We start from the raw sequence: 20454 nt of genomic DNA, 5'->3' as shown, positions 1-20454 counted from the left end.
GGGAGAGAGGGAGTGGCAATTACATTTGTTTATTTGAGGCAGAAGAATTAAATTCTTGCCTTCTATCATGAGAACTTTACCTCCTACTATGGGAACTCAACAGATAATGCTAAAGTTGAGAAATCAAGTAATATCATTATAAGCTTGGTATATAGAAAGATGGGAATAGATGGCCAAAGAAACAGCTAAAAGTTGAAAATGGCCTCCCCTGGGAAATGAGACATGAGAAGTTGGGTGCTGGGGTGCTAGAGTGGATTGTTTTTTCATAATAAATCATGTAGAATTATTTGGCCTATGTATGTTATCAACCTCGGTAAAAATAAAAACAAAACCAAAAAGGAAAAATATGCAAAAATGAACAGACAATTCACAAAAGAAGAAACTCAAATGATGAAAATATGAACACATGCCTAACCTCAGTTACCAATTAGAACAATTTAATTTAAAATAAACAAAAAATAAATCTAACAATATTAAAATCTGCCACAAAGAGGTGGCAGAAATATAAATAAGTACAATTAGCTTGGGGAGAAATTTTGAAATTTGAAAATGTCAAGTAAATTTTAAAATGTGTACACATTACAACCCTGCTGATCCACGCTGGGTTGAATCCCAGGAAATTTCTGTAAAAGACCAGAAAAAGCCATGTTTAAGAAAGTTGATTACAGTGTCATTCATAACAGTGAAAACCTGGAAAAAACTAAATGTTTACCAATTGATATTTATCCATGCCAGGTAGCAATTGTTTTATAATTTCAAAAAAAACTATGTGGCAATTCAGAGCAGTAAACTAACTTTACATACCAAAACACAAATCTCAGATAATGTTGAGTGAAAAGGAAATTTGAAGAACAATACATCCAACCTATCACCAGTTACACAAATATGAAAACACATAAACCAGATGTTGTCTATGAATGTATGAATAAAAGCATGAAAACATGGGTTAGACGGATCCTAAATCCATGAAATAAATTATTTTGGATTGAGGATTACAAAATGGAACTGAAGGTGAGTACAGAAAGAACACCCACTTCACTTGTAATATTTTAGTTCTTATATTTTAGAACTATTTTAAGGGAACATGAGAAAATACTACCAATTGTCAATTCTGGGTGTTGGATATTCAAGGTTTTTAAAAATGTTATCCAAGTACTTTGTATTTTTATTTCTCAAATTTAAATATTTTAGTGAGAAAGAAATTTCAAAAACTGACTCGAAAAGAATGCAAATACCTGAATAGTCTAATAACCTATAGAAGATTCCCCCAAACACCAGAGAACCACCCACTAAAAGCACCAAGCCCAATCAGTTTTATGGGTAGTTCTATCAAATGCTCCAGAAACGATGTCCTAAGGAAGCATAACCCTGATACAAAACAGAGCTACATCATTAGCATTTCAAATTTAACAGTGTATTAAATAAAAGAAAAATGCATCGTTTTGCTCGAGTGAGGTTTATAAAAAGAGCATTCATGATTCAACATAAGAAAGGCAATTTCTGTACTATATTGCACTACTAAAAAATGAAATAAGGAAAACAAATCTTAATCTTAAGGCTCAACGTTGAAAGTTCAATGGATGTAAAAGAAAAAAAAAAGGTTAAATTTAGTAACCATTACATTATGTATTTTTTCAAATCTTTGCCAACTAGGAATAGAAGGAAACTTCTAAGTGTAGAAGAGAGAAAACATTCCCCTTAATCAGAAACAATAGAGGCTGCCTCTATCCGGTGCTAGTCCACAAAATAAAACAAATTTTAATACTCTAAAGAAGAAAGTAAATGTTAGTAGCTGCAGATTATATAACCGTCTAATTAGACATTCCAGGTGCATCTGTTGACAACCTGTAAGCGAGGTGACCCTCCGCCCCCCGGTGCCCCGCCCCCACTGCTGGGCCTGCGCCCTTGCACGTACGCATGCGCATTGCGCATAAGCGTGGGCCGGAGGAGCGAAAGATGGCGGCGCCTTGTTTCCCTACGCCATTGCACAGGCATGTGGGCCGTGGCTCCTTCAGCGACGTGTACGAGCCCGCGGAGGACACATTTCTGCTGCTGGACGCGCTCGAGGCGGCGGCAGCCGAACTCACGGGGTGCGAGGAGGGCGAGGGTCCCCGCGGGAGAGGGCTCGGGAGTCCTGGGGAGGCGGCCGCGGGCGATCAAGGCAAGGACTGTCGCCGCCGTCCCCGAGAGGAGGCGGTGTCGGTCCACTTGGCGACAGTTGACACCAGAACACCGTAACTGAGGATTTTTTCCGTGGATACACGTAGTCAGTTTAGCGGGGATCTGTCCGCAGTTGCCAAGGTGGTGTTTTGGTTTCAGGGGCTCCATGCTTCCTCACCACGCCGGGATGTATCTTTTCCTATCAGCTGTTAACTGAGGACCCTAAGCCCCTGAGAGTAGCGATATTATAACACGTTCAAAAGCAAAACATTCTGAAAACGCTGCGTCTTAATACTACAACTTTTAGTAGATATCAGTGTCGCATGGCATTAATTTACTCAGTGCATAAAAGCATCCTCTAGCAATGGAAGGGCACAAAAAGGAAATGAAGTTGTAAAATATTGGAGTAGGGGAGTGTATTTAAACCCACTGAATAGCATACTCAGCTATCTACCAACAGCCATTAGCCCCATGTGACTACTGAGCACTTGAGATGTGACTAGTACTGAATTTTTCATTTAACTGTAAAAAATTTAAAGTTACATGCAGCTAGCTGCCTATAGAATATACCCTAGCTCCTAATAAGTATTAAAATTGATTTTTTGAAGTGCTCATATAAGTTTTAAATTAATAATATAAAAAGAGTGAATACTTACATTGTCATTTTTTAAATGAAGGAAATTTGGATAATTAGATTTATGTAAAGATCAAGAGTTGAAATGGGTTTTCTCAGGATGAAACAGAGTTGTCAGGCTTCAAAGATCCATATTGTGTTTATTTTTCCCTCTTGGTCAGATTTTTCCACGTGTAAAATGCCCCAACTATTATTAAACTAGTTTTTCATTGTGAACGATGGAACTTTTGGATTTACTGGAATGTAGAATGGAACAGTACTGTTTTATAACTTGTCTTTTACTATCAAGATATCACAGAAAGATTTACAAGCACAAAGTGCCTTGCAAAGTGTGCTGTAAAAGGAACTGATTTTGTTTTAAAGTCTTGGGTATTTCTGGTCTTGGAGTTTTAATTATTTATGAGGCCACAATAGTTATTTTCAAGTAGAAGCCGCCTGGTAAGATTCAACAGACCTTCCTACAGCACAGTAAAGGCTTGTCAGATGTGTAGAAATGGTTCCAAAAGTGAGAAACCCCTGGAGTTTGTTGTTTTTGAATAGTTGTTTGGAAAGTTAGGTGCTAGAGAGGCCCCTATATCCCATCAAACCTATTTCTGTAATGGGGATAATTCGTGCCTTTGATGTATATATATGATTATAGGGAAGGACAAATACAGTAGAATCAAGAATTTATTATATTCAATAGCATTCTTAGGAGTATTATTAATATTCTAAGATCAGATACTCAGATATTTTCCCAATTCAGTGTAGAGCTGTACAAATATGGAATTTCTTTGCTGCTCCACATCTATTATCAGTAGAATGGGGGAACTTTTATTTCCCTGGGATATGCTGATGGACTTATGAATTACTTCAAAGTGACAGAGAAAATGTTTTTCATAAATAAATATTGTAATAATATCCTATCATTTTAGGAAATACCAAACTAGAAGCTCCTTGTGGGAAGGGCTGATGTCTTCCATATTAATATTTCCAACCCTAAATTAACATTCCATGGTTTATGTAATGTTTTATAGAAATTAATTGAAAGCTACCTGTTATATTACTATTTTACAGACTTAAAATAAATTACATACCCCCAAACAGTTTTGAACTATGCAGTATTAAGCACAAAGTGGTTGTTGGAAATCAGCTTATTTATAAATTTCTTTTATATTTCCATATATTTGTAGGTGAGGGATGATGCTGGAGAAACAGACATAAAAGTAGCATGAGTTATTTTCCGAGATGTGTATTTTTTTTTTTTTTTTTCCCGGTACGCGGGCCTCTCACTGTCGTGGCCTCTCCCGTTGCACAGCACAGGCTCCGGACGCACAGGCTCAGCGGCTATGGCTCATGGGCCTAGCCGCTCCGCGGCATGTGGGATCTTCCCGGACTGGGGCACGAACCCGTGTCCCCTGCATTGGCAGGTGGACTCTCAACCACTGCACCACCAGGGAAGCCCCCCGAGATGTGTATTTTAATACCACTACTAATACTTGTTTTATTTTGTTTTTTTAGAGTGGAAATATGCCTTGAAGTAGGGTCAGGGTCTGGAGTGGTATCTGCATTCCTAGCCTCTATGATAGGTCCTCAAGCATTGTACATGTAAGTATACAAATTCATCCACATCTTGGTCTAAGAGATTCACTATGGAGATAACTGCTTGAATTAAATCATTTTTGTAAGTAAATAATATGTATCTGATAGTGTCTATTTAAGCGTAGTAAGTATTCAGATGCAAGTTATGCTTCCCTAAAAGTTATAATTGCGTGTTCAAAACCATTCCATCATACTGCATAATTATATAAGAAGCATAATAATTTTAGGTCATCTCTAAATTTGAATCTTTTTTTAAAAATTTATTTATTTATTTTTGGCTGCATTGGGTCTTCGTTGCTGCGCATGGGCTTTCTCTAGTTGTGGCGAGTGGGGGCTACTCTTGCGGTACGCGGGCTTCTCATTGCAGTGGCTTCTCGTTGCAGAGCACAGGCTCTAGGAGTGTGGGCTTCAGTATTTGTGGCATGCAGCCTCAGTAGTTGTGGCTTGCAGGCTCTAGAGAGCAGGCTCAGTAGTTGTGGTGCATGGGCTTAGTTGCTACACGGCATGTGGGATCTTCCTGGGCCAGGGGTCAAACCCGTGTCCCCTGCATTGGCAGGTGGATTCTTAACCACTGCACCCAAGCTACTGGGACCCAGTTCCTCGCTCTCTTCCTCCCCTTCCGAGACCTTTGCCCCAGCTTTGCTGGCCAAGTCGTGGGTCTTTCTTCCATCCCTTCATTGCATGTTACAGTTCACTTTGGCCCTTTTCCATCCATTCCCACCTCATTGCTAACCACACAGTACATTCCAGCCCCTCCCCTCAGAGGCCTTCAGAAGGCCTACACTGGTTCCCTCATCCCCATCCTTGTCCTGCCCTCTTCCCTCACCAGCTGGTTTAGAAGGATTTAGAATTCCCTTTGGTTTTTTTTAGTACATTGTACGCACCAAAGTGTCAAGCCAGCCGTTGATAACACCCACCACATTCTGAGCTGCCTCCTCACCATTGTGCAGGGCAGTTTGCCTCCCTCCTGCTTCCCCACCTTCCTCCCTACCTCCTTAACTTTGTACTAGGCCGGCCTGGGCCTGCACCAGCTCAGCATCTTCTCAATTTTTTTCATATTATATATTATTTTAATTTTCTATTAAATTATTGGAATAAAAAATGAATCTTATTTCAGATAAATAAGTTGATTATCAGAAAAAATTGGAAGTTAATAAAATTTCTCTTTAGAATATTTGAGAATATAGAAAATATAAAGAAGAAAATAAAAATCACCTTGGTGGTTCAGTGTTTAAAACTCCACGCTCCCAATGTAGGGAGCCTGTGTTCGATCCCTGGTCAGGGAACTAGATCCCACCTGCATGCCGCAACTAAGAGTTTGCATGCCACACCTAAGGAACCCACCTGCCGCAACTAAGGAGCCCACGTGCCACAACTAAGACCAGGTGCAACCAAATAATTTTTTTTAATCACCTATAAATTTTACCACACATGGTCCAACTGTGTTTCCTCTATTGTTTTTTCATTTCCCATGTTTTTCATTTAATATTGTATGATGAGCATTTTCCTTTTAAATTTCAGTTTTGGTAGCTACATAGTATTCTCCTGCTGGATTCATAATTTAATAAATTCCTTCAGATATGTGTGCATGTAAGTGTATTCTTCTACTCTTGGACATTATATCAATATAACAATTTTTTTTTTTGCGGTACGTGAGCCTCTCACTGTTGTGGCCTCTCCTGTTGCGGAGCACAGGCTCTGGACGCACAGGCTCAGTGGCCATGGTTCACGGGCCCAGCCGCTGCGTGGCATGTGGGATCTTCCCAGACCGGGGCACGAACCCGTGTCCCCTGCATCGGCAGGCGGACTCCCAACCACTGCGCCACCAGGGAAGCCCCTGAGTTCTTTTTTTTAATTCACCATTATTAAAGCATTCCAATTTTTTTTATAGATCTACTTTATGTAAAAGGAGTAGAGCATTCCTTGAATTTTTGTCCGTAGACACAGGATGTAGTTGGTTTTTTTCTGTTTATAGGTGCACTGATGTCAACCCTGAGGCAGCAGCATGTACCCTGGAGACAGCACGCTGTAACAAAGTCCACATTCAACCAATAATTACCGATTTGGTAAGCTGTTAGTCCTTGTCCAGTACTGTAATAATTAATTTTCTTTTCAAGTAAGTTAAGGTCAAGGTGATTTAGGTCAAAGAAACTTGAGTCATTAATTAACTTTTAACCCGCTGAACAAAGTAAATTCTTGACTGAGATAATCCATCTTTTCCACAATTCAAGGGAACTTTCTCTTGGCCTGTATAGATCAGGTATCTTTCAGTCAGAAGAATGCTCAAACTGGCTTTAATAAAAAGAGTGAACAGTTTCAGGAACTCAAATGATGTTACAGGCATCTTTTTCTTAACTGTAAACTTCTCTCTAGTGGCTGTATTCCTCAGCAGTCGTTCCCTTCATGGTAACAAGATGCTTGCATGTATGTATCTTGTTTCTCAGCAACTTCACAGGGAAAGAAACACTTTCTATTCAGTTACTCTAGCAGAAGCCCCAGAATGAGTGCCATTTATATCAGCTTTAGTCATACGCCTATCTCTCAAGGGGGATTGGAATATGCACATGATTGGCTTGAGCCTGAGTCATAGTCCCACTCCAGCAGCTCGGTTGGGATAATCCAAGCCACTTGGATTGAGAATGAGAGGAGGTAGAGTTTCCCCAATGAAAGTCAAGGACATGTAATCAGATGAAAGGCAGAATGGGTCCTGGGCAGGTAAAAACAACAAATGACGACTACAGAACCATCATTTTAAGTTACACATCGTACGTTTTTCAGTTCCAGTTTTTGAAACATTTTACATTATATTAGTAAGATTTGGATGATTCTGAACTTTTTTTCAGTTATAAATGTGAATGCCTTTTTATAAGCAAAAATCATAATAGTATGTACAGGTGGGCATAAGAAATATAAAATGCTTTCCATGCTTCTTGACATGTATTATTCTTGTACTGGTAAGGGTATTGAGCTTTTCTCTTTTTTAAACTCACAAATGATTTTGCAGCTTAGAAGGAATTAAGCCAAAGATCTAAGAAGTTCTGTACATACCACTAGAAGTTGTTACTGCCATTAAAAATTAGACTATCAAGAAAGATACTCAATCAATGTGGTGATTTTACTCTTTAAATTTTTATTTTATTTATTTTTTAATTAATTTACTAATTTTTGGCTGCGTTGGGTCTTTGTTGCTGTGCGCGGGCTTTCTCTAGTTGCAGCGAGCGGGGGCTACTCTTCGTTGCGGTGCACAGGCTTCTCATTGCAGTGGCTTCCCTTGTTGCAGTACATGGGCTCTAGGCATGCGGGCTTCAGTAGTTGCAGCACATGGGCCCTAGAGCACGCGGGTTTCAGTAGTTGTGGCTTGCGAGCTTAGTTGCTCCGCAGCATGTGGGATCCTCCTGGACCCAGGGATCAAACCCATTTCCCCTGCATTGGCAGGCGGATTCTTAACCACTGTGCCACCAGGGAAGTCCCTAAATTTTTAAAGTTGTTTCTTTAATGTGTCCATAATTAGTATTATATTTTTTTTGATAGAACAATAAAACTTTAGAGATACAAGAAATTCAGAATATCTATTTTTGTTAACAGAGGTAAGGGACACTTTTGAAAGTCACATAACTAATAAAGTGATAAATCCAGAATTTAAGCCCACATCTTCTGAATCAAAGTTGAGAGGTCTCACAGCTGTTTTATAACATGACTGGTGGTAGTCAGTTCTAAAGCTGTCAGAATCCATTCTTTCAGTAACGAAAGCTGACCATGATGCGGAGTGTTGACTTGTGGCAAAGAAGGTAGGAAGAGATAGGTATGAGCATAGGTATTGTGATCAGATTACAAAACTCTTTACATTTGCTTGTATTCAGAACACTGGACATAGGGTGTCACAGCTATCATATAAAAGAAAATCATTGTTTTGGTTAACTGAGTTTGTTCACAAAGTAGTACTTTCATTGTATTTCTTCTGTAGTTTTAGAAAAAAACCTTTTTCAAATATGTCTTATGCATTTCCTTACATTCTTAAAACAAAATGAACATAATTTTACCTTTTAGTGATTCAGGGTCATTAATATGAATATCAGTTATTATTCTGTACTATACGTGATAATGACTAAGGTTTATTCAGGTGTTTCTGCCTTTACATTAAGTAGCTATAGCCTGCAGTGATTTTGAGTTTTTATTTTCTCTCCTCTTTGTCTGTCTTTTCACTTGCTTTATGTTGTCATGTTTCACTGCTACCCATTGATAGCACTTTCCTGGCTCTTTTCATGTGCTTTGTGCTAGAATACCAAACAATTAATTTAGTTAGACTTGTATTTAAACTAAGAGTTAAGGGATTCTGAATAAGTGCTTCTCACACAGAGTACCTTTTGCTGTATGGATTTAAAACTTGCTGTCAGAGGCCTTTTTTGCTTACTTCTTAATTCTTGGGTTTATTCTAGTGCTGTGAGACTATTCAAAAGGTAGATATAGATGAGTGAGGGTTGCCTGTAATTAGATTTTATATCCAGTCCACAGTGACTTCTCATTTAAATCCATTTTCTTTTTAACTCCGTAATTTTCTATTTTTTTAGTATCAATTTGTTCCTTTATTTGAAGTCCAGTACTGAAATGATTATTAGTATATAGTACCTCAGGGCCATCATAAGTAATTACACAGCAAATTCTTTTCTAATTTCCTTACTCAGCATTTCCTGAAAATTACATTTTTGAATTCTTTTTACAATTGGGAAACTTAATTTCTTTATGGAATTGAAAATAAAGCTTTTGGTTATTTCAAATGTACTTCCTCACCAATGTTATTACTAGAAAGAACAGCAGATTAACTAGTCGCCTTTCTACTTGCAGAAGATACACCTGAATTATGTTCCACAAAATAGTTATCTGTTCTCTTTTTAAATGAGTAGAGAAAGAAATTACCTTTGAAGAATAACAGGGTTGGAATTCGTGAGTGAGAGTCAGTGTGAAGTAATATTTGAAGGAAATGGCTTTAGGGGTGAGAACTCATCCGGATACAGCATTTTTACTTTACTGTGCCTGCGAAGGTATAGGATGACATCATCAGACATAATTTTTTAAATACTTAGTTATTTAATTCAATCAGAGGGATGCTTTAAATGACATTTTGCCCTAAATATACTTTCTTTAAAAAGACATTTTTCTTATTCTATAGAAAGTTGTATCAGTTCAAATATTTATAAAATGCCAAACAACTGATGTTTTCAGGTCTCTTCCCACTATTTTTAGTCCTTTGTTTCTTTGATATCTAATTGTTTTAGCCAATACATATACAAGTAATTAAAGATGTAGAAAGAAAAACAAAATTCTGTCTTCTGATATTTTTGTCATTCATGTATGTTTTCTGTCATCTTGTAAAATATTTCCCTTGGTTATAGAAAATAAATGTTTAAGTTAGCAGCTATAACTTTAAAGTTGTGCACAAATCTATGCAGAATATGTGAGAGCTTGCCTCCGTCTTCTAAAAGTGAGCCCAGAATGTAAACATGTGAGCTGTTGAAGAGCAGAGTGTTCATTCTGATAAATAGTTTATTTTCCCTATTTTTAGGTAAATGCATATAATCTTTATCTGAATGAAAGTGTGAAGATATTTATCTCCATTTCTGTCTTAAATTTGGCTCTCTAACACATTTTTTTCTAAAAACATGAGGGAGTATATTTAAAGATTGATTAGATGGATATCTATCTATCCATCTACTTATTTATTATTTCTGGGTCCAGCTTAAAATTCTGACTATTTTGAACATTTTTTAGGTCAAAGGCTTGCTACCAAGATTGAAGGAAAAAGTTGATCTTCTGGTGTTTAATCCTCCCTATGTAGTGACTCCACCTGAAGAGGTAAGACATACAACAAAATTTAATTACTAATATTTTCAGCTTTTTTCTATCTAAAAGTCAAACATACTTCATCATATGACATCAGTCAGCCGCTAATAACACAGACTGCTCTCATTTTACTTGTAATTGTCAATTATTGGATACTATTGGTAGACATAGGAAAGGAACCTGAAACTAATGGAAATACAAACTGTGGTCCATATCTATTCTTTAAAATCCCATCCAAATCAAGCCATGGTGTTTAAATTCATGTATCTGTGTGTACCTTTATCATGAATAACAAATTTGCAAAAAAAAATATTTTTAATCACCTTAAATTCACATAGGAATTATTTCTGAAAGCCTTAGCTTTCCTCCTTTCACAGGTGTCAGGAAGTGGGGGTGGGGGAAAGCAGTCCTCATCTCAGGTAGGAAAAAGCTATAACCCTGACATGCATTGCTGTAGCATTTCCAGTGATGAAGAGGAAAACCGCAGTAACCATTTCCCAGTTTAAAGAAAGAATGGTCAAAGCAGACAAAAGTTTAGTGATGGACTAGCTAGCTTTCCTCTGAATTATTGTACCTATTTTATTCTTTGATGATCACTCTCTGGCAAGGCTGATAAATATTACATTCACCTTTACCAAGATGGGAAGGGTCTATATTGCTGCTGTTACTACTGAGAAGTTGTTGCTCCCCTGACATATGAACTCATGTGAGAAGGAAAGTCATTGTCATAAGGTGAACAGCAGTGGAGGGAAATGCAGCTTAATAAAACTTTTTTTAATATATAAATTTATTTATTTTTGGCTGCGTTGGGTCTTCATTGCTGCGCGCGGGCTTTCTCTAGTTGCGGCGAGTGGGGGCTACTCTTTGTTGTGGTACGCGGGCTTCTCATTGTGGTGGCTTCTCGTTGCAGAGCAAGGGCTCAAGGCACGTGGGCTTCGGTAGTTGTGGCATGTGGGCTCAGTAGTTGTGGCTTGCAGGCTCTAGAGCGCAGGCTCAGTAGTTGAGGCGCACGGGCTTAGTTGCTCCTCTGCATGTGGGAACTTCCCGGACCAGGGATTGAACCCGTCTACCCTGCACTGGCAGGAGGATTCTTAATCACTGCACCACCAGGGAAGTCCCTGCAGCTTAATAAAACTCTTTAGAAAAGCACTATGGAAATAAATATCAAGCGTGACCAATAATCTCAGTCTTTGAGATCTAATTTAGGAAAATGATTAACAATAGAATATAAATTGTAATTTACAAAAATATGTTTAGTGCACCTTTATTTATGATAACAAGTAATATGAACCTATATATGTAACAGAAGAGAGACAGTTAAGTAAATCATGGTTTATCAGGTCTACAGACTACTGGGAAGACTAGTGAATGAGGAGGAGATTCTGGGAACATGGTGAGATGAATGGGCTTCCTTTCTCCCACATTCCTACTCCTAAGCTGTGTGTGTAATTATGTACGTAATTGAGTGTGGGCAATGACTTGGGCTTTGTCACAGTTGCAACAGAGAGAGCTAGTGTCATAATTTCCATTAGCTGAGCAATTAGCTGGAGAGCAGGGTTAAATACAGCACAACAAAGATTTTCTGGAGCCTGAAAATATGTTTTACTATGTAAAACATTAGGAAATGAATTTAAAGATAATGTAGTCTCTGTCAAGACCTGAATCAGTGGTATGGAAACCAAATGAAAATATTTCAGTGCATTGAGCATGAAGATTAAAAAAAAGGAAACAATGAAGGTAAAAGTTAAGAGACTTAGAGGTTAGATCCAGGAGACATACAAATAATAGAAGTTTGTAAAAAGTTGTGGCTATACTTACTATTACATCCCTCAACATGACGTTAGGTACTGTTGGTTTGTACCTGTGACTTATAAAGGATCAGGGGAAGGCACAGCAAAGCCCAGGTAGTAGGCAGTCAGCAGACCACCGAACATGACTCCTTCCAGAGATGAAAACTTCCCCTCCATGGCCTGTGAGAATGTGCTTGTCGCCAGGAGATCCTCCTGGAGGGTGGTCTCTAGTGCAAGCAGACAAACCTGGCTGAGCATCCCTGGGGGGCGTGTAAACAGGGTCCAGCACAGAGGGCTCCTAGTCCACACTGAAACAGAAGTGACAAGGGACAGGCTTGGCAAAAGCTGTCATCACCATGCACTCTTTCCATGGGTAACTTAACCCTGTGAAACATCCAGAGAATGGGCTCCACCAAAATAAGGGAGTAAGCCAAGAAACGGGAAGATATGGGCCCCAGAAAAAGGGAATTCTTGGAATGTTAGAAAAGGGAAGTCTCCAGGATGAAAGGCATGACAAAAAAAGCAGAGGAACTGATAAATTCCCTAGTATTATTAACTATGTGGGAAATTATATTGAGGAGCTTATGATAAATATGAGAATAATTTAAATTAGATACAAAAAAATTAAGCAAATGGACATGCTGAATGCCCATCAATAGCTAAATAAGAAATGATATTCTAACACAATAAAATATTATGCAGCCATTAAAAAGGAAATTGAACTATACCTGATCACATGAAGAGATTTCCATATGGTACTGTTGAGAAAAGCAAGATACAGGCAAGAATGTAGATATAATCCTTTTTTTGTAAAACACGGACAAAAAAGAAAAACGTGTGTGTGTGTATGTAAGATGGGAGGGTAGCAGACAAGCAAAACAGAAAAGGGAAAAGTACAGTTTTTTTTTTAAAAGGAGGTATACGAACATATTTCTCTTAATTGTACATGTATATGGTTATAGGTATAAAGAAATTCATTTTTACGGGCTTGTGGGATCTTAGTTCCCCAACCAGGGATCAAACCTATGCCCCCTGCAGCAGAAGTGTGGAGCCCTAACCACTGGACCGCCAGGCAATTCCCAAGAAATTATTTTTAATGGGGAAATATATGCCATGATAAATGAATAAAAGCAGAATGTATAATTGTATGTAAATAATTTAAACTAAAATGTGGACAAAAACCATTAAAGGGATTAGGAAGAAAATAATTGTATTAGGGTTTAAGTAGTTTTTGAGTGATTTCATCAAGATATTCTTTTTTTTAACATTTTTATTGGAGTATAATTGCTTTACAATGGTGTGTTGGTTTCTGCTTTATAACAAAGTGAATCAGTTATACATATACATATATCCCCATATCTCTTCCCTCTTGCGTCTCCCTCCCTCCCACCCTCCCTATCCCACCCCTCTAGGTGGTCACAAACCACCTAGCTGATCTCCCTGTGCTGTGTGACTGCTTCCCACTAGCTATCTATTTTACATTTGGTAGTGTATATATGTCCATATATACACTACCACTCTCTCACTTTGTCCCCTTCCCCGTGTCCTCAAGTCCATTCTCGAGTAGGTCTGCATCTTTATTCCTGTCCTGACCCTAAGTTCTTCATGACCACTTTTTTTTTTTTCTTAGATTCCATATATATGTGTTAGCATACGGTATTTATTTTTCTCTTTCTGACTTACTTCACTCTGTATGACAGATTCTAGGTCCATCCACCTCACTACAAATAACTCAATTTCATTTCTTTATATGGCTGAGTAATATTCCATTGTATATATGTGCCACATCTTCTTTATCCATTCATCTCTCGATGTATTCTTAAGTTTTAGAAACAATATACAGTGTTAAGCATCTAAAGATTTTTAATGCTATATAAACTCATGGGTTTTGTTTCTATACTATAATTAGATCATTGTAGGAAAAAATGCTTCAATGTACTTTTATGTAATAAGTGGGTTCCTGAAAAAGGGCTGTAGTACTCTCAGTAATCTAGAAGACAGCCAGATACAGTGGGACATTTTGAAACTTTGTTTCTGCAAAGTAGATCTCTTATAATACAAGTTCTCCCTTTTAGTTTCTTCCTAATTGTTCTATATTAAGAATTTAAACATTGTATTAATAGTATCAACTATTATTAAACCACATTATTATGCACAGAGCACTGTTCTCAAACTTTAAATATACTTCCTCATTTATTCCTAAAGGACAAAAATAATTTTTTACCATTTTCCTAATTTTACAGATAAAACTGTTGTTTTTCTAATTTTACAGGTAAGAGAGGAAACTAATTCATCAAGATTACAGACTTATCTATATAAGATTTGGAGACATGAAGGGTTCTGTAAGGGAGTTTTCTCCTGTAGTGCCAGCTGCCATAATTAAATGTGAAATGGTGACAGATATTTAGGACCTTTAGCTTTATGTTGCTAATCACTCAAAGATTTATCCCAAGGGCAAAAGAAAAAAAAGATTACAGGCTTATGCAAGGTCACACATGCTAGGAAATGATGGGGCTCAGATTCAGCTTTACTGCTGCCTCCTCATCAGCAGTAAAATAAAAAGTACATTACTGTTTGGTGAACGTTACTTGTCAAAAAGATTGTTTTTTTTAATGTAACTTAAGTCAAAACAGAACAATCTTTCTAATTGGTCACAGGTAAGGAGTCACGGGATAGAGGCAGCTTGGGCTGGTGGCCGAAATGGTCGTGAAGTCATGGACAGATTGTTTCCACTGGCTCCAGAGCTCCTTTCACCAAGAGGATTGTTCTATTTAGTCACCATTAAAGAAAACAATCCAGGTAATACAGACCAGTTTATCTTTTAACCATTTACTTTGCTGAAATCAAGGCTAATTATGTCAAAGATGGTAGTAACCCAGAATGTTAATGAATGTAATCACTGACAACAGATAATACAGACATAACATTCATGTTGAAAGAGGAGAGAGATTTTTTAGAGGTAGATTTTTCTGATTTTAAAGAGTATTGTCTTTTTTGGAGTGAGGGAGATTTTTTTCCCTAATTTATCAACTAATATTCAAATACAGAATCTATAATCTTCTTAAAACACCTCACCCTCAGTTCACTCTGTGAATTTTCTCTCTATATTCTAGTCTTCATGTCTTGGCAGTTCTGCTGCATACTCTTTAGTTCATCTGAAGTTTTATCATGAAAGTTATCTCCTGATAGGATTTTTATATCTTGGTTTTCAGATTACTTGGTTAACTAAATCGACCATAATCTCTCTTCTCTTTTCTGTACATCTCAGGTTTGATTATTATCTTATATGTTACATTCTCAGCCCCTCAAATCACATCATAATTAACTAGGGTTTTCGGATTGTTTGGTTTTGAGGGTTTGTTTTTTGTGACCCCAGTTTCTTGGTTTCATCTTTTTAGTGTTAGTTATTTAGAAAGAGAAGGTCTTGCTTTTTTCAGTACCTTTAAAGAAATAAGCTACTTCATTTACTACCACTTTTCAATGTCAGTATATGATTTGCACACACGCTTGTTGGCATTTTTCATCCAAAAGGGAGGATATAGGGCAGAGATTAGAGCCAAGCAACTAAAAAATGAATCATTTACTGTAATAGTAAGTATAACTAACGTTTCTGTTGAGTCCAGAGTAGGCTACCACTGCAAAGCAGTTATTCAGTCTGATTAGAATTCTCAGCAACACCCTGAAAATCCAAGGTGCTCTCATCTGTCTGAAGTCCAAGTTCACTTCAATAGAAATTACATGGTATATGCTATTTTCTTAGATAAATAGAATTTGTAAATAGTCTGTCTATCATCTTATTAAACTGTTTAGTGATAATATGTACTTCACCATATGATTTAATTGGATTTTACCTTTTGTTTTAATTTTCGTTTTAGAAGAAATTTTGAAAATAATGAAGACAAAAGGTCTACAAGGGACCACTGCACTTTCCAGGCAAGCAGGCCAAGAAATCCTTTCAGTCCTCAAGTTCACCAAGTCCTAATCTATAGTGTGTGCTACTGAAAGCTGCATGCATTTGGCATATTTTGAAACAGAAGTCATTTCTTAGTTAACAAATAAAGTCAGAAATTTGTCATATAGAAAAAGGCAGAAGAGTAAGGCATTTCCTTTTGCCCAGGAATCAGGCCTACAGAAATATTTGCACAAATGCAAGTAAATATATATAATATATATATAATTTGAATTTTATATATTACATATATGTGGAGAATATATAATAAATTATATTTGTAGGGCTTCCCTGGTGGCGCAGTGGTTGAGAGTCTGCCTGCCGATGCAGGGGACACGGGTTCGTGCCCCGGTCCGGGAAGATCCCACATGCCGGCGGAGCGGCTAGGCCCATGAACCATGGCCTCTGAGCCTGCACGTCCGGAGCCTGTGCTCTGCAACGGACGAGGCTACAACAGTGAGAGGCCCGCGTATCGCAAAATATATATATATATATATATATATGTATATTTGTATATGAAGAGGATGTTCATTTCAGCATTACTTGTAATGGCAAAGCAATGAAGTTAACCTAAATGTCCATCAGCAAAGGGATTGGTAAAATAAATTACAGTATGTTCATGTTACTGAACATGAGTGACATATCCAGCCATTAAACACAAGTAAGTTCTGTATATACTGAACCAGAAGAGGTTCATGATGTGCTACTGAGTAGTGAAAAAAATCAAGTTGCAAAATAGTACTAACCTATATGTATATTTTTGAAAAACTAACAAAGAAAGTTTGTGTGTATGTGTGTATAAGAAATTCTCAAAAGGTAAATAACAGGTGGGAATAGAGGAACTTTCATTCTTTTGTGTTGGCATTTGTACAATCATAGTGTATTCTGTAATTAAACACAATCGTTTATTTAAAATGTTTTAAGTTTACCTTTACTTATTGTCTCCATTCTCTTTCTATTATTTAGAATGGCTTCTTCCTCCATTCTTCTCCTTGGTCACGTTTTTCTTACTTTTTATCCTCTATCATATATTTCTGTTTTCTTCTTGCATATATATTGCAGACTGCTTTCATTTTTTTCTTAGGTCCCGGAGAGTTGTATGTAAATAAACCCAGCACTCAAATTAATCACATTTTTAAGAGCCCACATGTATCTTTCAAGAAATGTCAAATTACCTTTACTAAATTTAGGAACCTCTTCTGTAACTTCCCCACCATTTAAAATATACAGTTGACCCTTGAACAACATGGGTTTGAACTGTACGGGTCCACTTATACACAGATCTTTTTCAATAAAGACACACTACAGTATTTCACTATCAGTGGTTGGTTAAAGCCATGGATGCCATGGAGGGCTGACTGTAGAGTTATATGTGGATTTTTGACTGTGAGGGGGGTCAGTGCCCTAACCCTGGTGTTGTTCAAGGGTCAGCTGTATTTATCAAAATCAATTAGCAGGACTGTGTAGGACCAGAGTGAGAGCAATCTATAATTTTTTAATTTGGCTACATTCAGAATCACCTGAGGAAGTTAAAGATTATGCATTCCTAAGCCCCACCATAAACCCATGGAATATTCTGCTGACCAGACCTAAAAACTGTATTTTTCAAAATGTACTTCTCAACATTCTTTAGTCACCCTGTCAAATTTTAGAACTATTGCTTTAGATGGCATGCTCATTTAATCCTTTGGATAATCCACAGAAAGAATAGAATTATCCACCTTTGATGTTCAGAAAGGTTAAATAATTTGTTCAAAGAAGCACAGTAGTAAAGAGTGAAAACAGTATGGCAACATTTCAAACACAGATCTGACTCCAAAAGCTGTCTTTTTCTTTGCTTATGCTGCTTTCAGCAGCAAAAATGTCAAAATTAGTATTATCTTAAATCTGATATCTGTAAATAAATTTCCATTCCCAGAAACAGTGCCATCTGAATGAAGTCTTATAGTAAATAACCTCTTGTATCCCAGGAGAAAAAAAAATTAACCTTAGAATTTTATTGTGGGCTCTTAGTCATAGTTTTGGGGAATGAGGTCCTGAATACTTTTTCAAATAATGTTTGAAATACTTTTAAATGAGTATAGAGGACTTCTATCAACATAGGAAACTAAACATAGAAATGCTATATAAAACACCAAGGACTTCACATACATAGCTGTTGCAGACTGAATTGTGTCTCCCCCGCTACCCCACCCCTGTCACCACCACCAAATGCATGTGTTGAAGCCCTAATCCCCTCTTACCTCAGAATATGACTGTATTTAGAGATAGGGCCTTAAGAGAGGTAGTTAAATAAAAAGGCCATTAGGGTGGGCCTTAATCCAATCTGGTGTTCTTTTTTTTTCTTACTGGGGTATAGTTATTTTACAATGTTGTTAGTTTCTACTGTACAGTGAAGTGGAGTTCCCTGTGCTATACAGCAGGTTCTCATTAGTTATCTGTTTTATACATATTAGTGTATGTATGTCAATCCAAATTTCCCAATTCATCCCACCCCCCCTTTCCCCTTTGGTGTCCATGCATTTGTTCTCTACATCTGTGTCTCTATTTCTGCCTTGCAAACTGGTTCATCTGTACCATTTTTCTAGATTCTACATATATGTGTTAATATATGATATTTGTTTTTCTTTTTCTGACTTACTTCACTCATATGACAGTCTCTAGGTCCATCCACGTCTCTACAAATGACCCAATTTTGCTCCTTTTTATGGCTGAGTAATATTCCATTGTATGTATGCACCACATCGTCTTTATCCATTCGTCTGTCGATGGACATCCATTCGTCTGTCGATGAAGGACATTTGCTTCCATGACCTGGCTATTGTAAATAGTGCTGCAGTGAACATTGGGATGCATGTGTGACTGGTATCCTTTTAAGGAAAGGAGATTAAAAAACATCAGGAATGCTTGCACACAGAGGAAAGACCATGTGAGGACACAGAAGGTGGCCACCTTCAGGCCAAGGAAAGAGGTCTGAGGAGAAAACAACCTGCTTCTACCTTGATCTTGGACTCCTAGACTCCAGAACAGTGAGGAAATAAATGTCTGCTGTTTAAGCCATTCATCCTGTGTTATTTTGTCATGGCAACCCTAGCAAGCTAATAGCCAAAGCCAGGGAAATACCCATATTCTGCAAACAGTCAATTAGAGCGGAGGGAAAAAAATTAACTCAGAATTGGTCACCCAAGGAATGCAGATACTGGAATTGTTATATAGAATATTTGAAATATTTAGAGCTAACATAGTCACGAAGGAGACACACAAGAAGATACTGTTTGGAAAGAAGAAATTCAAGGCAACTTTTAGAAAAGAGAAATAGAATTCCTGAAATCAAAAGCCACTATGGGGACTTCCCTGGTGGTGCAATGGTTAAGAATCTGCCTGCCAATGCAGGGGGCATGGGTTCAAGCCCTGGTCTGGGAAGATCCCACATGCCATGGAGCAACTAAGCCCACGTGCTGCAACTACTGAAGCCTGCGCGCCTAGAGCCTGTACTCCGCAACAAGAGAAGCCACCGCAATGAGAAGCCCATACACTGCAATGAAGTTTAACCCCTGCTCGCTGCAACTAGAGAAAGCCCGCACACAGCAACAAAAACACAATGCAGCCAAAAATAAATAATTTTTTTTAAAGAAGCTACTGTGGAGAGGGTAAAAAAGATAGCTAACAAGAGAGTTAATGAACTGAAAGAAACTCACAGAATGTAGCTCTGAGAGACAAAAAGAAAACATGAAGAAAAATAATGATTATGGAGGATAGAATGCAAAGGTCTAGCAAAACAAGAATCCCAAAAAGAATGTAAGAAAGAGACTGTTTGGAAAGGTAATGGCTAATGTTTTTCCTGAACTGACCTTTTAAAAAGAAGATGAGGCCTCTCTCATCTTCTGAGATGGACCACACTCTGTCTTTGGAGTGTGTATCTCCCTGTATAAACCTTTCACTTTACTATGGCTCGCTCTTGGATTCTTTCCTGCAACAATGTGAAGAAATCAGGAAAATATAGACCATAACCAGGGGAAAATCAATCAGTAGAAACAGACCCAACAATGATAGATTATAAACTACTAAACAAGGACTTTAAGATAGTTATTATAAATATTATGAATAAGTACAAAGATATAAAGAAAAACTTGAATATAATGAGAAGTAAACATTTTAAAAGAACTAAGTGGAACTTCTAAAGATCAAAAATCTGATATCTGAAGTAAAATTATCACTACAAGGGATTAGCAGAGGAAAAGATCAGTGAATGAGAAAACAGTGACAGCATGATCCAAATACAAAAAGGGAGATTTAAAACCAAACAAAAAACACTGAAAATATAGGAACAAAACCTCAGTGATCTGTGGGACAATATAAAGCAGGACAGTATATATGCAGTCAAATTCCCAGAAAGAGAAGAGAAAGAGTAGGAGAACTGAAAAAAAAGTGTTTAAAGAGCTGATAGCCAAAATTTTTCAAAGTGATAGAAATTATAGGTCTTCCCTGGTGGCACAGTGGTT

General features: G+C 37.5%; 1 protein-coding gene across 4 annotated transcripts in view; it reads left to right on the top strand.

Annotated features, from left to right (window-relative positions):
- The first annotated feature begins 1693 nt into the window (after positions 1 to 1693).
- Positions 1694 to 20454, top strand: part of N6AMT1 (N-6 adenine-specific DNA methyltransferase 1) — a 37813-nt gene continuing 19052 nt past the window's right edge. The window contains exons 1-6 of one of the 4 annotated variants that reach the window (XM_060010430.1): positions 1694 to 2090; positions 4295 to 4381; positions 6351 to 6441; positions 10142 to 10225; positions 14661 to 14802; positions 15879 to 16853. In XM_060010430.1, coding sequence (XP_059866413.1) covers positions 1918 to 2090; positions 4295 to 4381; positions 6351 to 6441; positions 10142 to 10225; positions 14661 to 14802; positions 15879 to 15985 — 684 coding nt within the window. In that variant the 5' untranslated portion in view covers positions 1694 to 1917 and the 3' untranslated portion in view covers positions 15986 to 16853. Of the gene's footprint in view, positions 2091 to 4294; positions 4382 to 6350; positions 6442 to 10141; positions 10226 to 14660; positions 14803 to 15878; positions 16854 to 18609; positions 19097 to 20454 lie in introns of those variants that run through there. The other 3 variants (XM_060010431.1, XM_060010433.2, XM_060010432.1) reach the window with 3 other exon arrangements.

Source organism: Delphinus delphis, chromosome 4 (genome assembly GCF_949987515.2).
Source record: "Delphinus delphis chromosome 4, mDelDel1.2, whole genome shotgun sequence".
NCBI lineage: Eukaryota > Metazoa > Chordata > Mammalia > Artiodactyla > Delphinidae > Delphinus > Delphinus delphis.
Note: the sequence above shows the minus strand (reverse complement) of the source record. Positions and strands in the feature narration are given on the sequence as shown.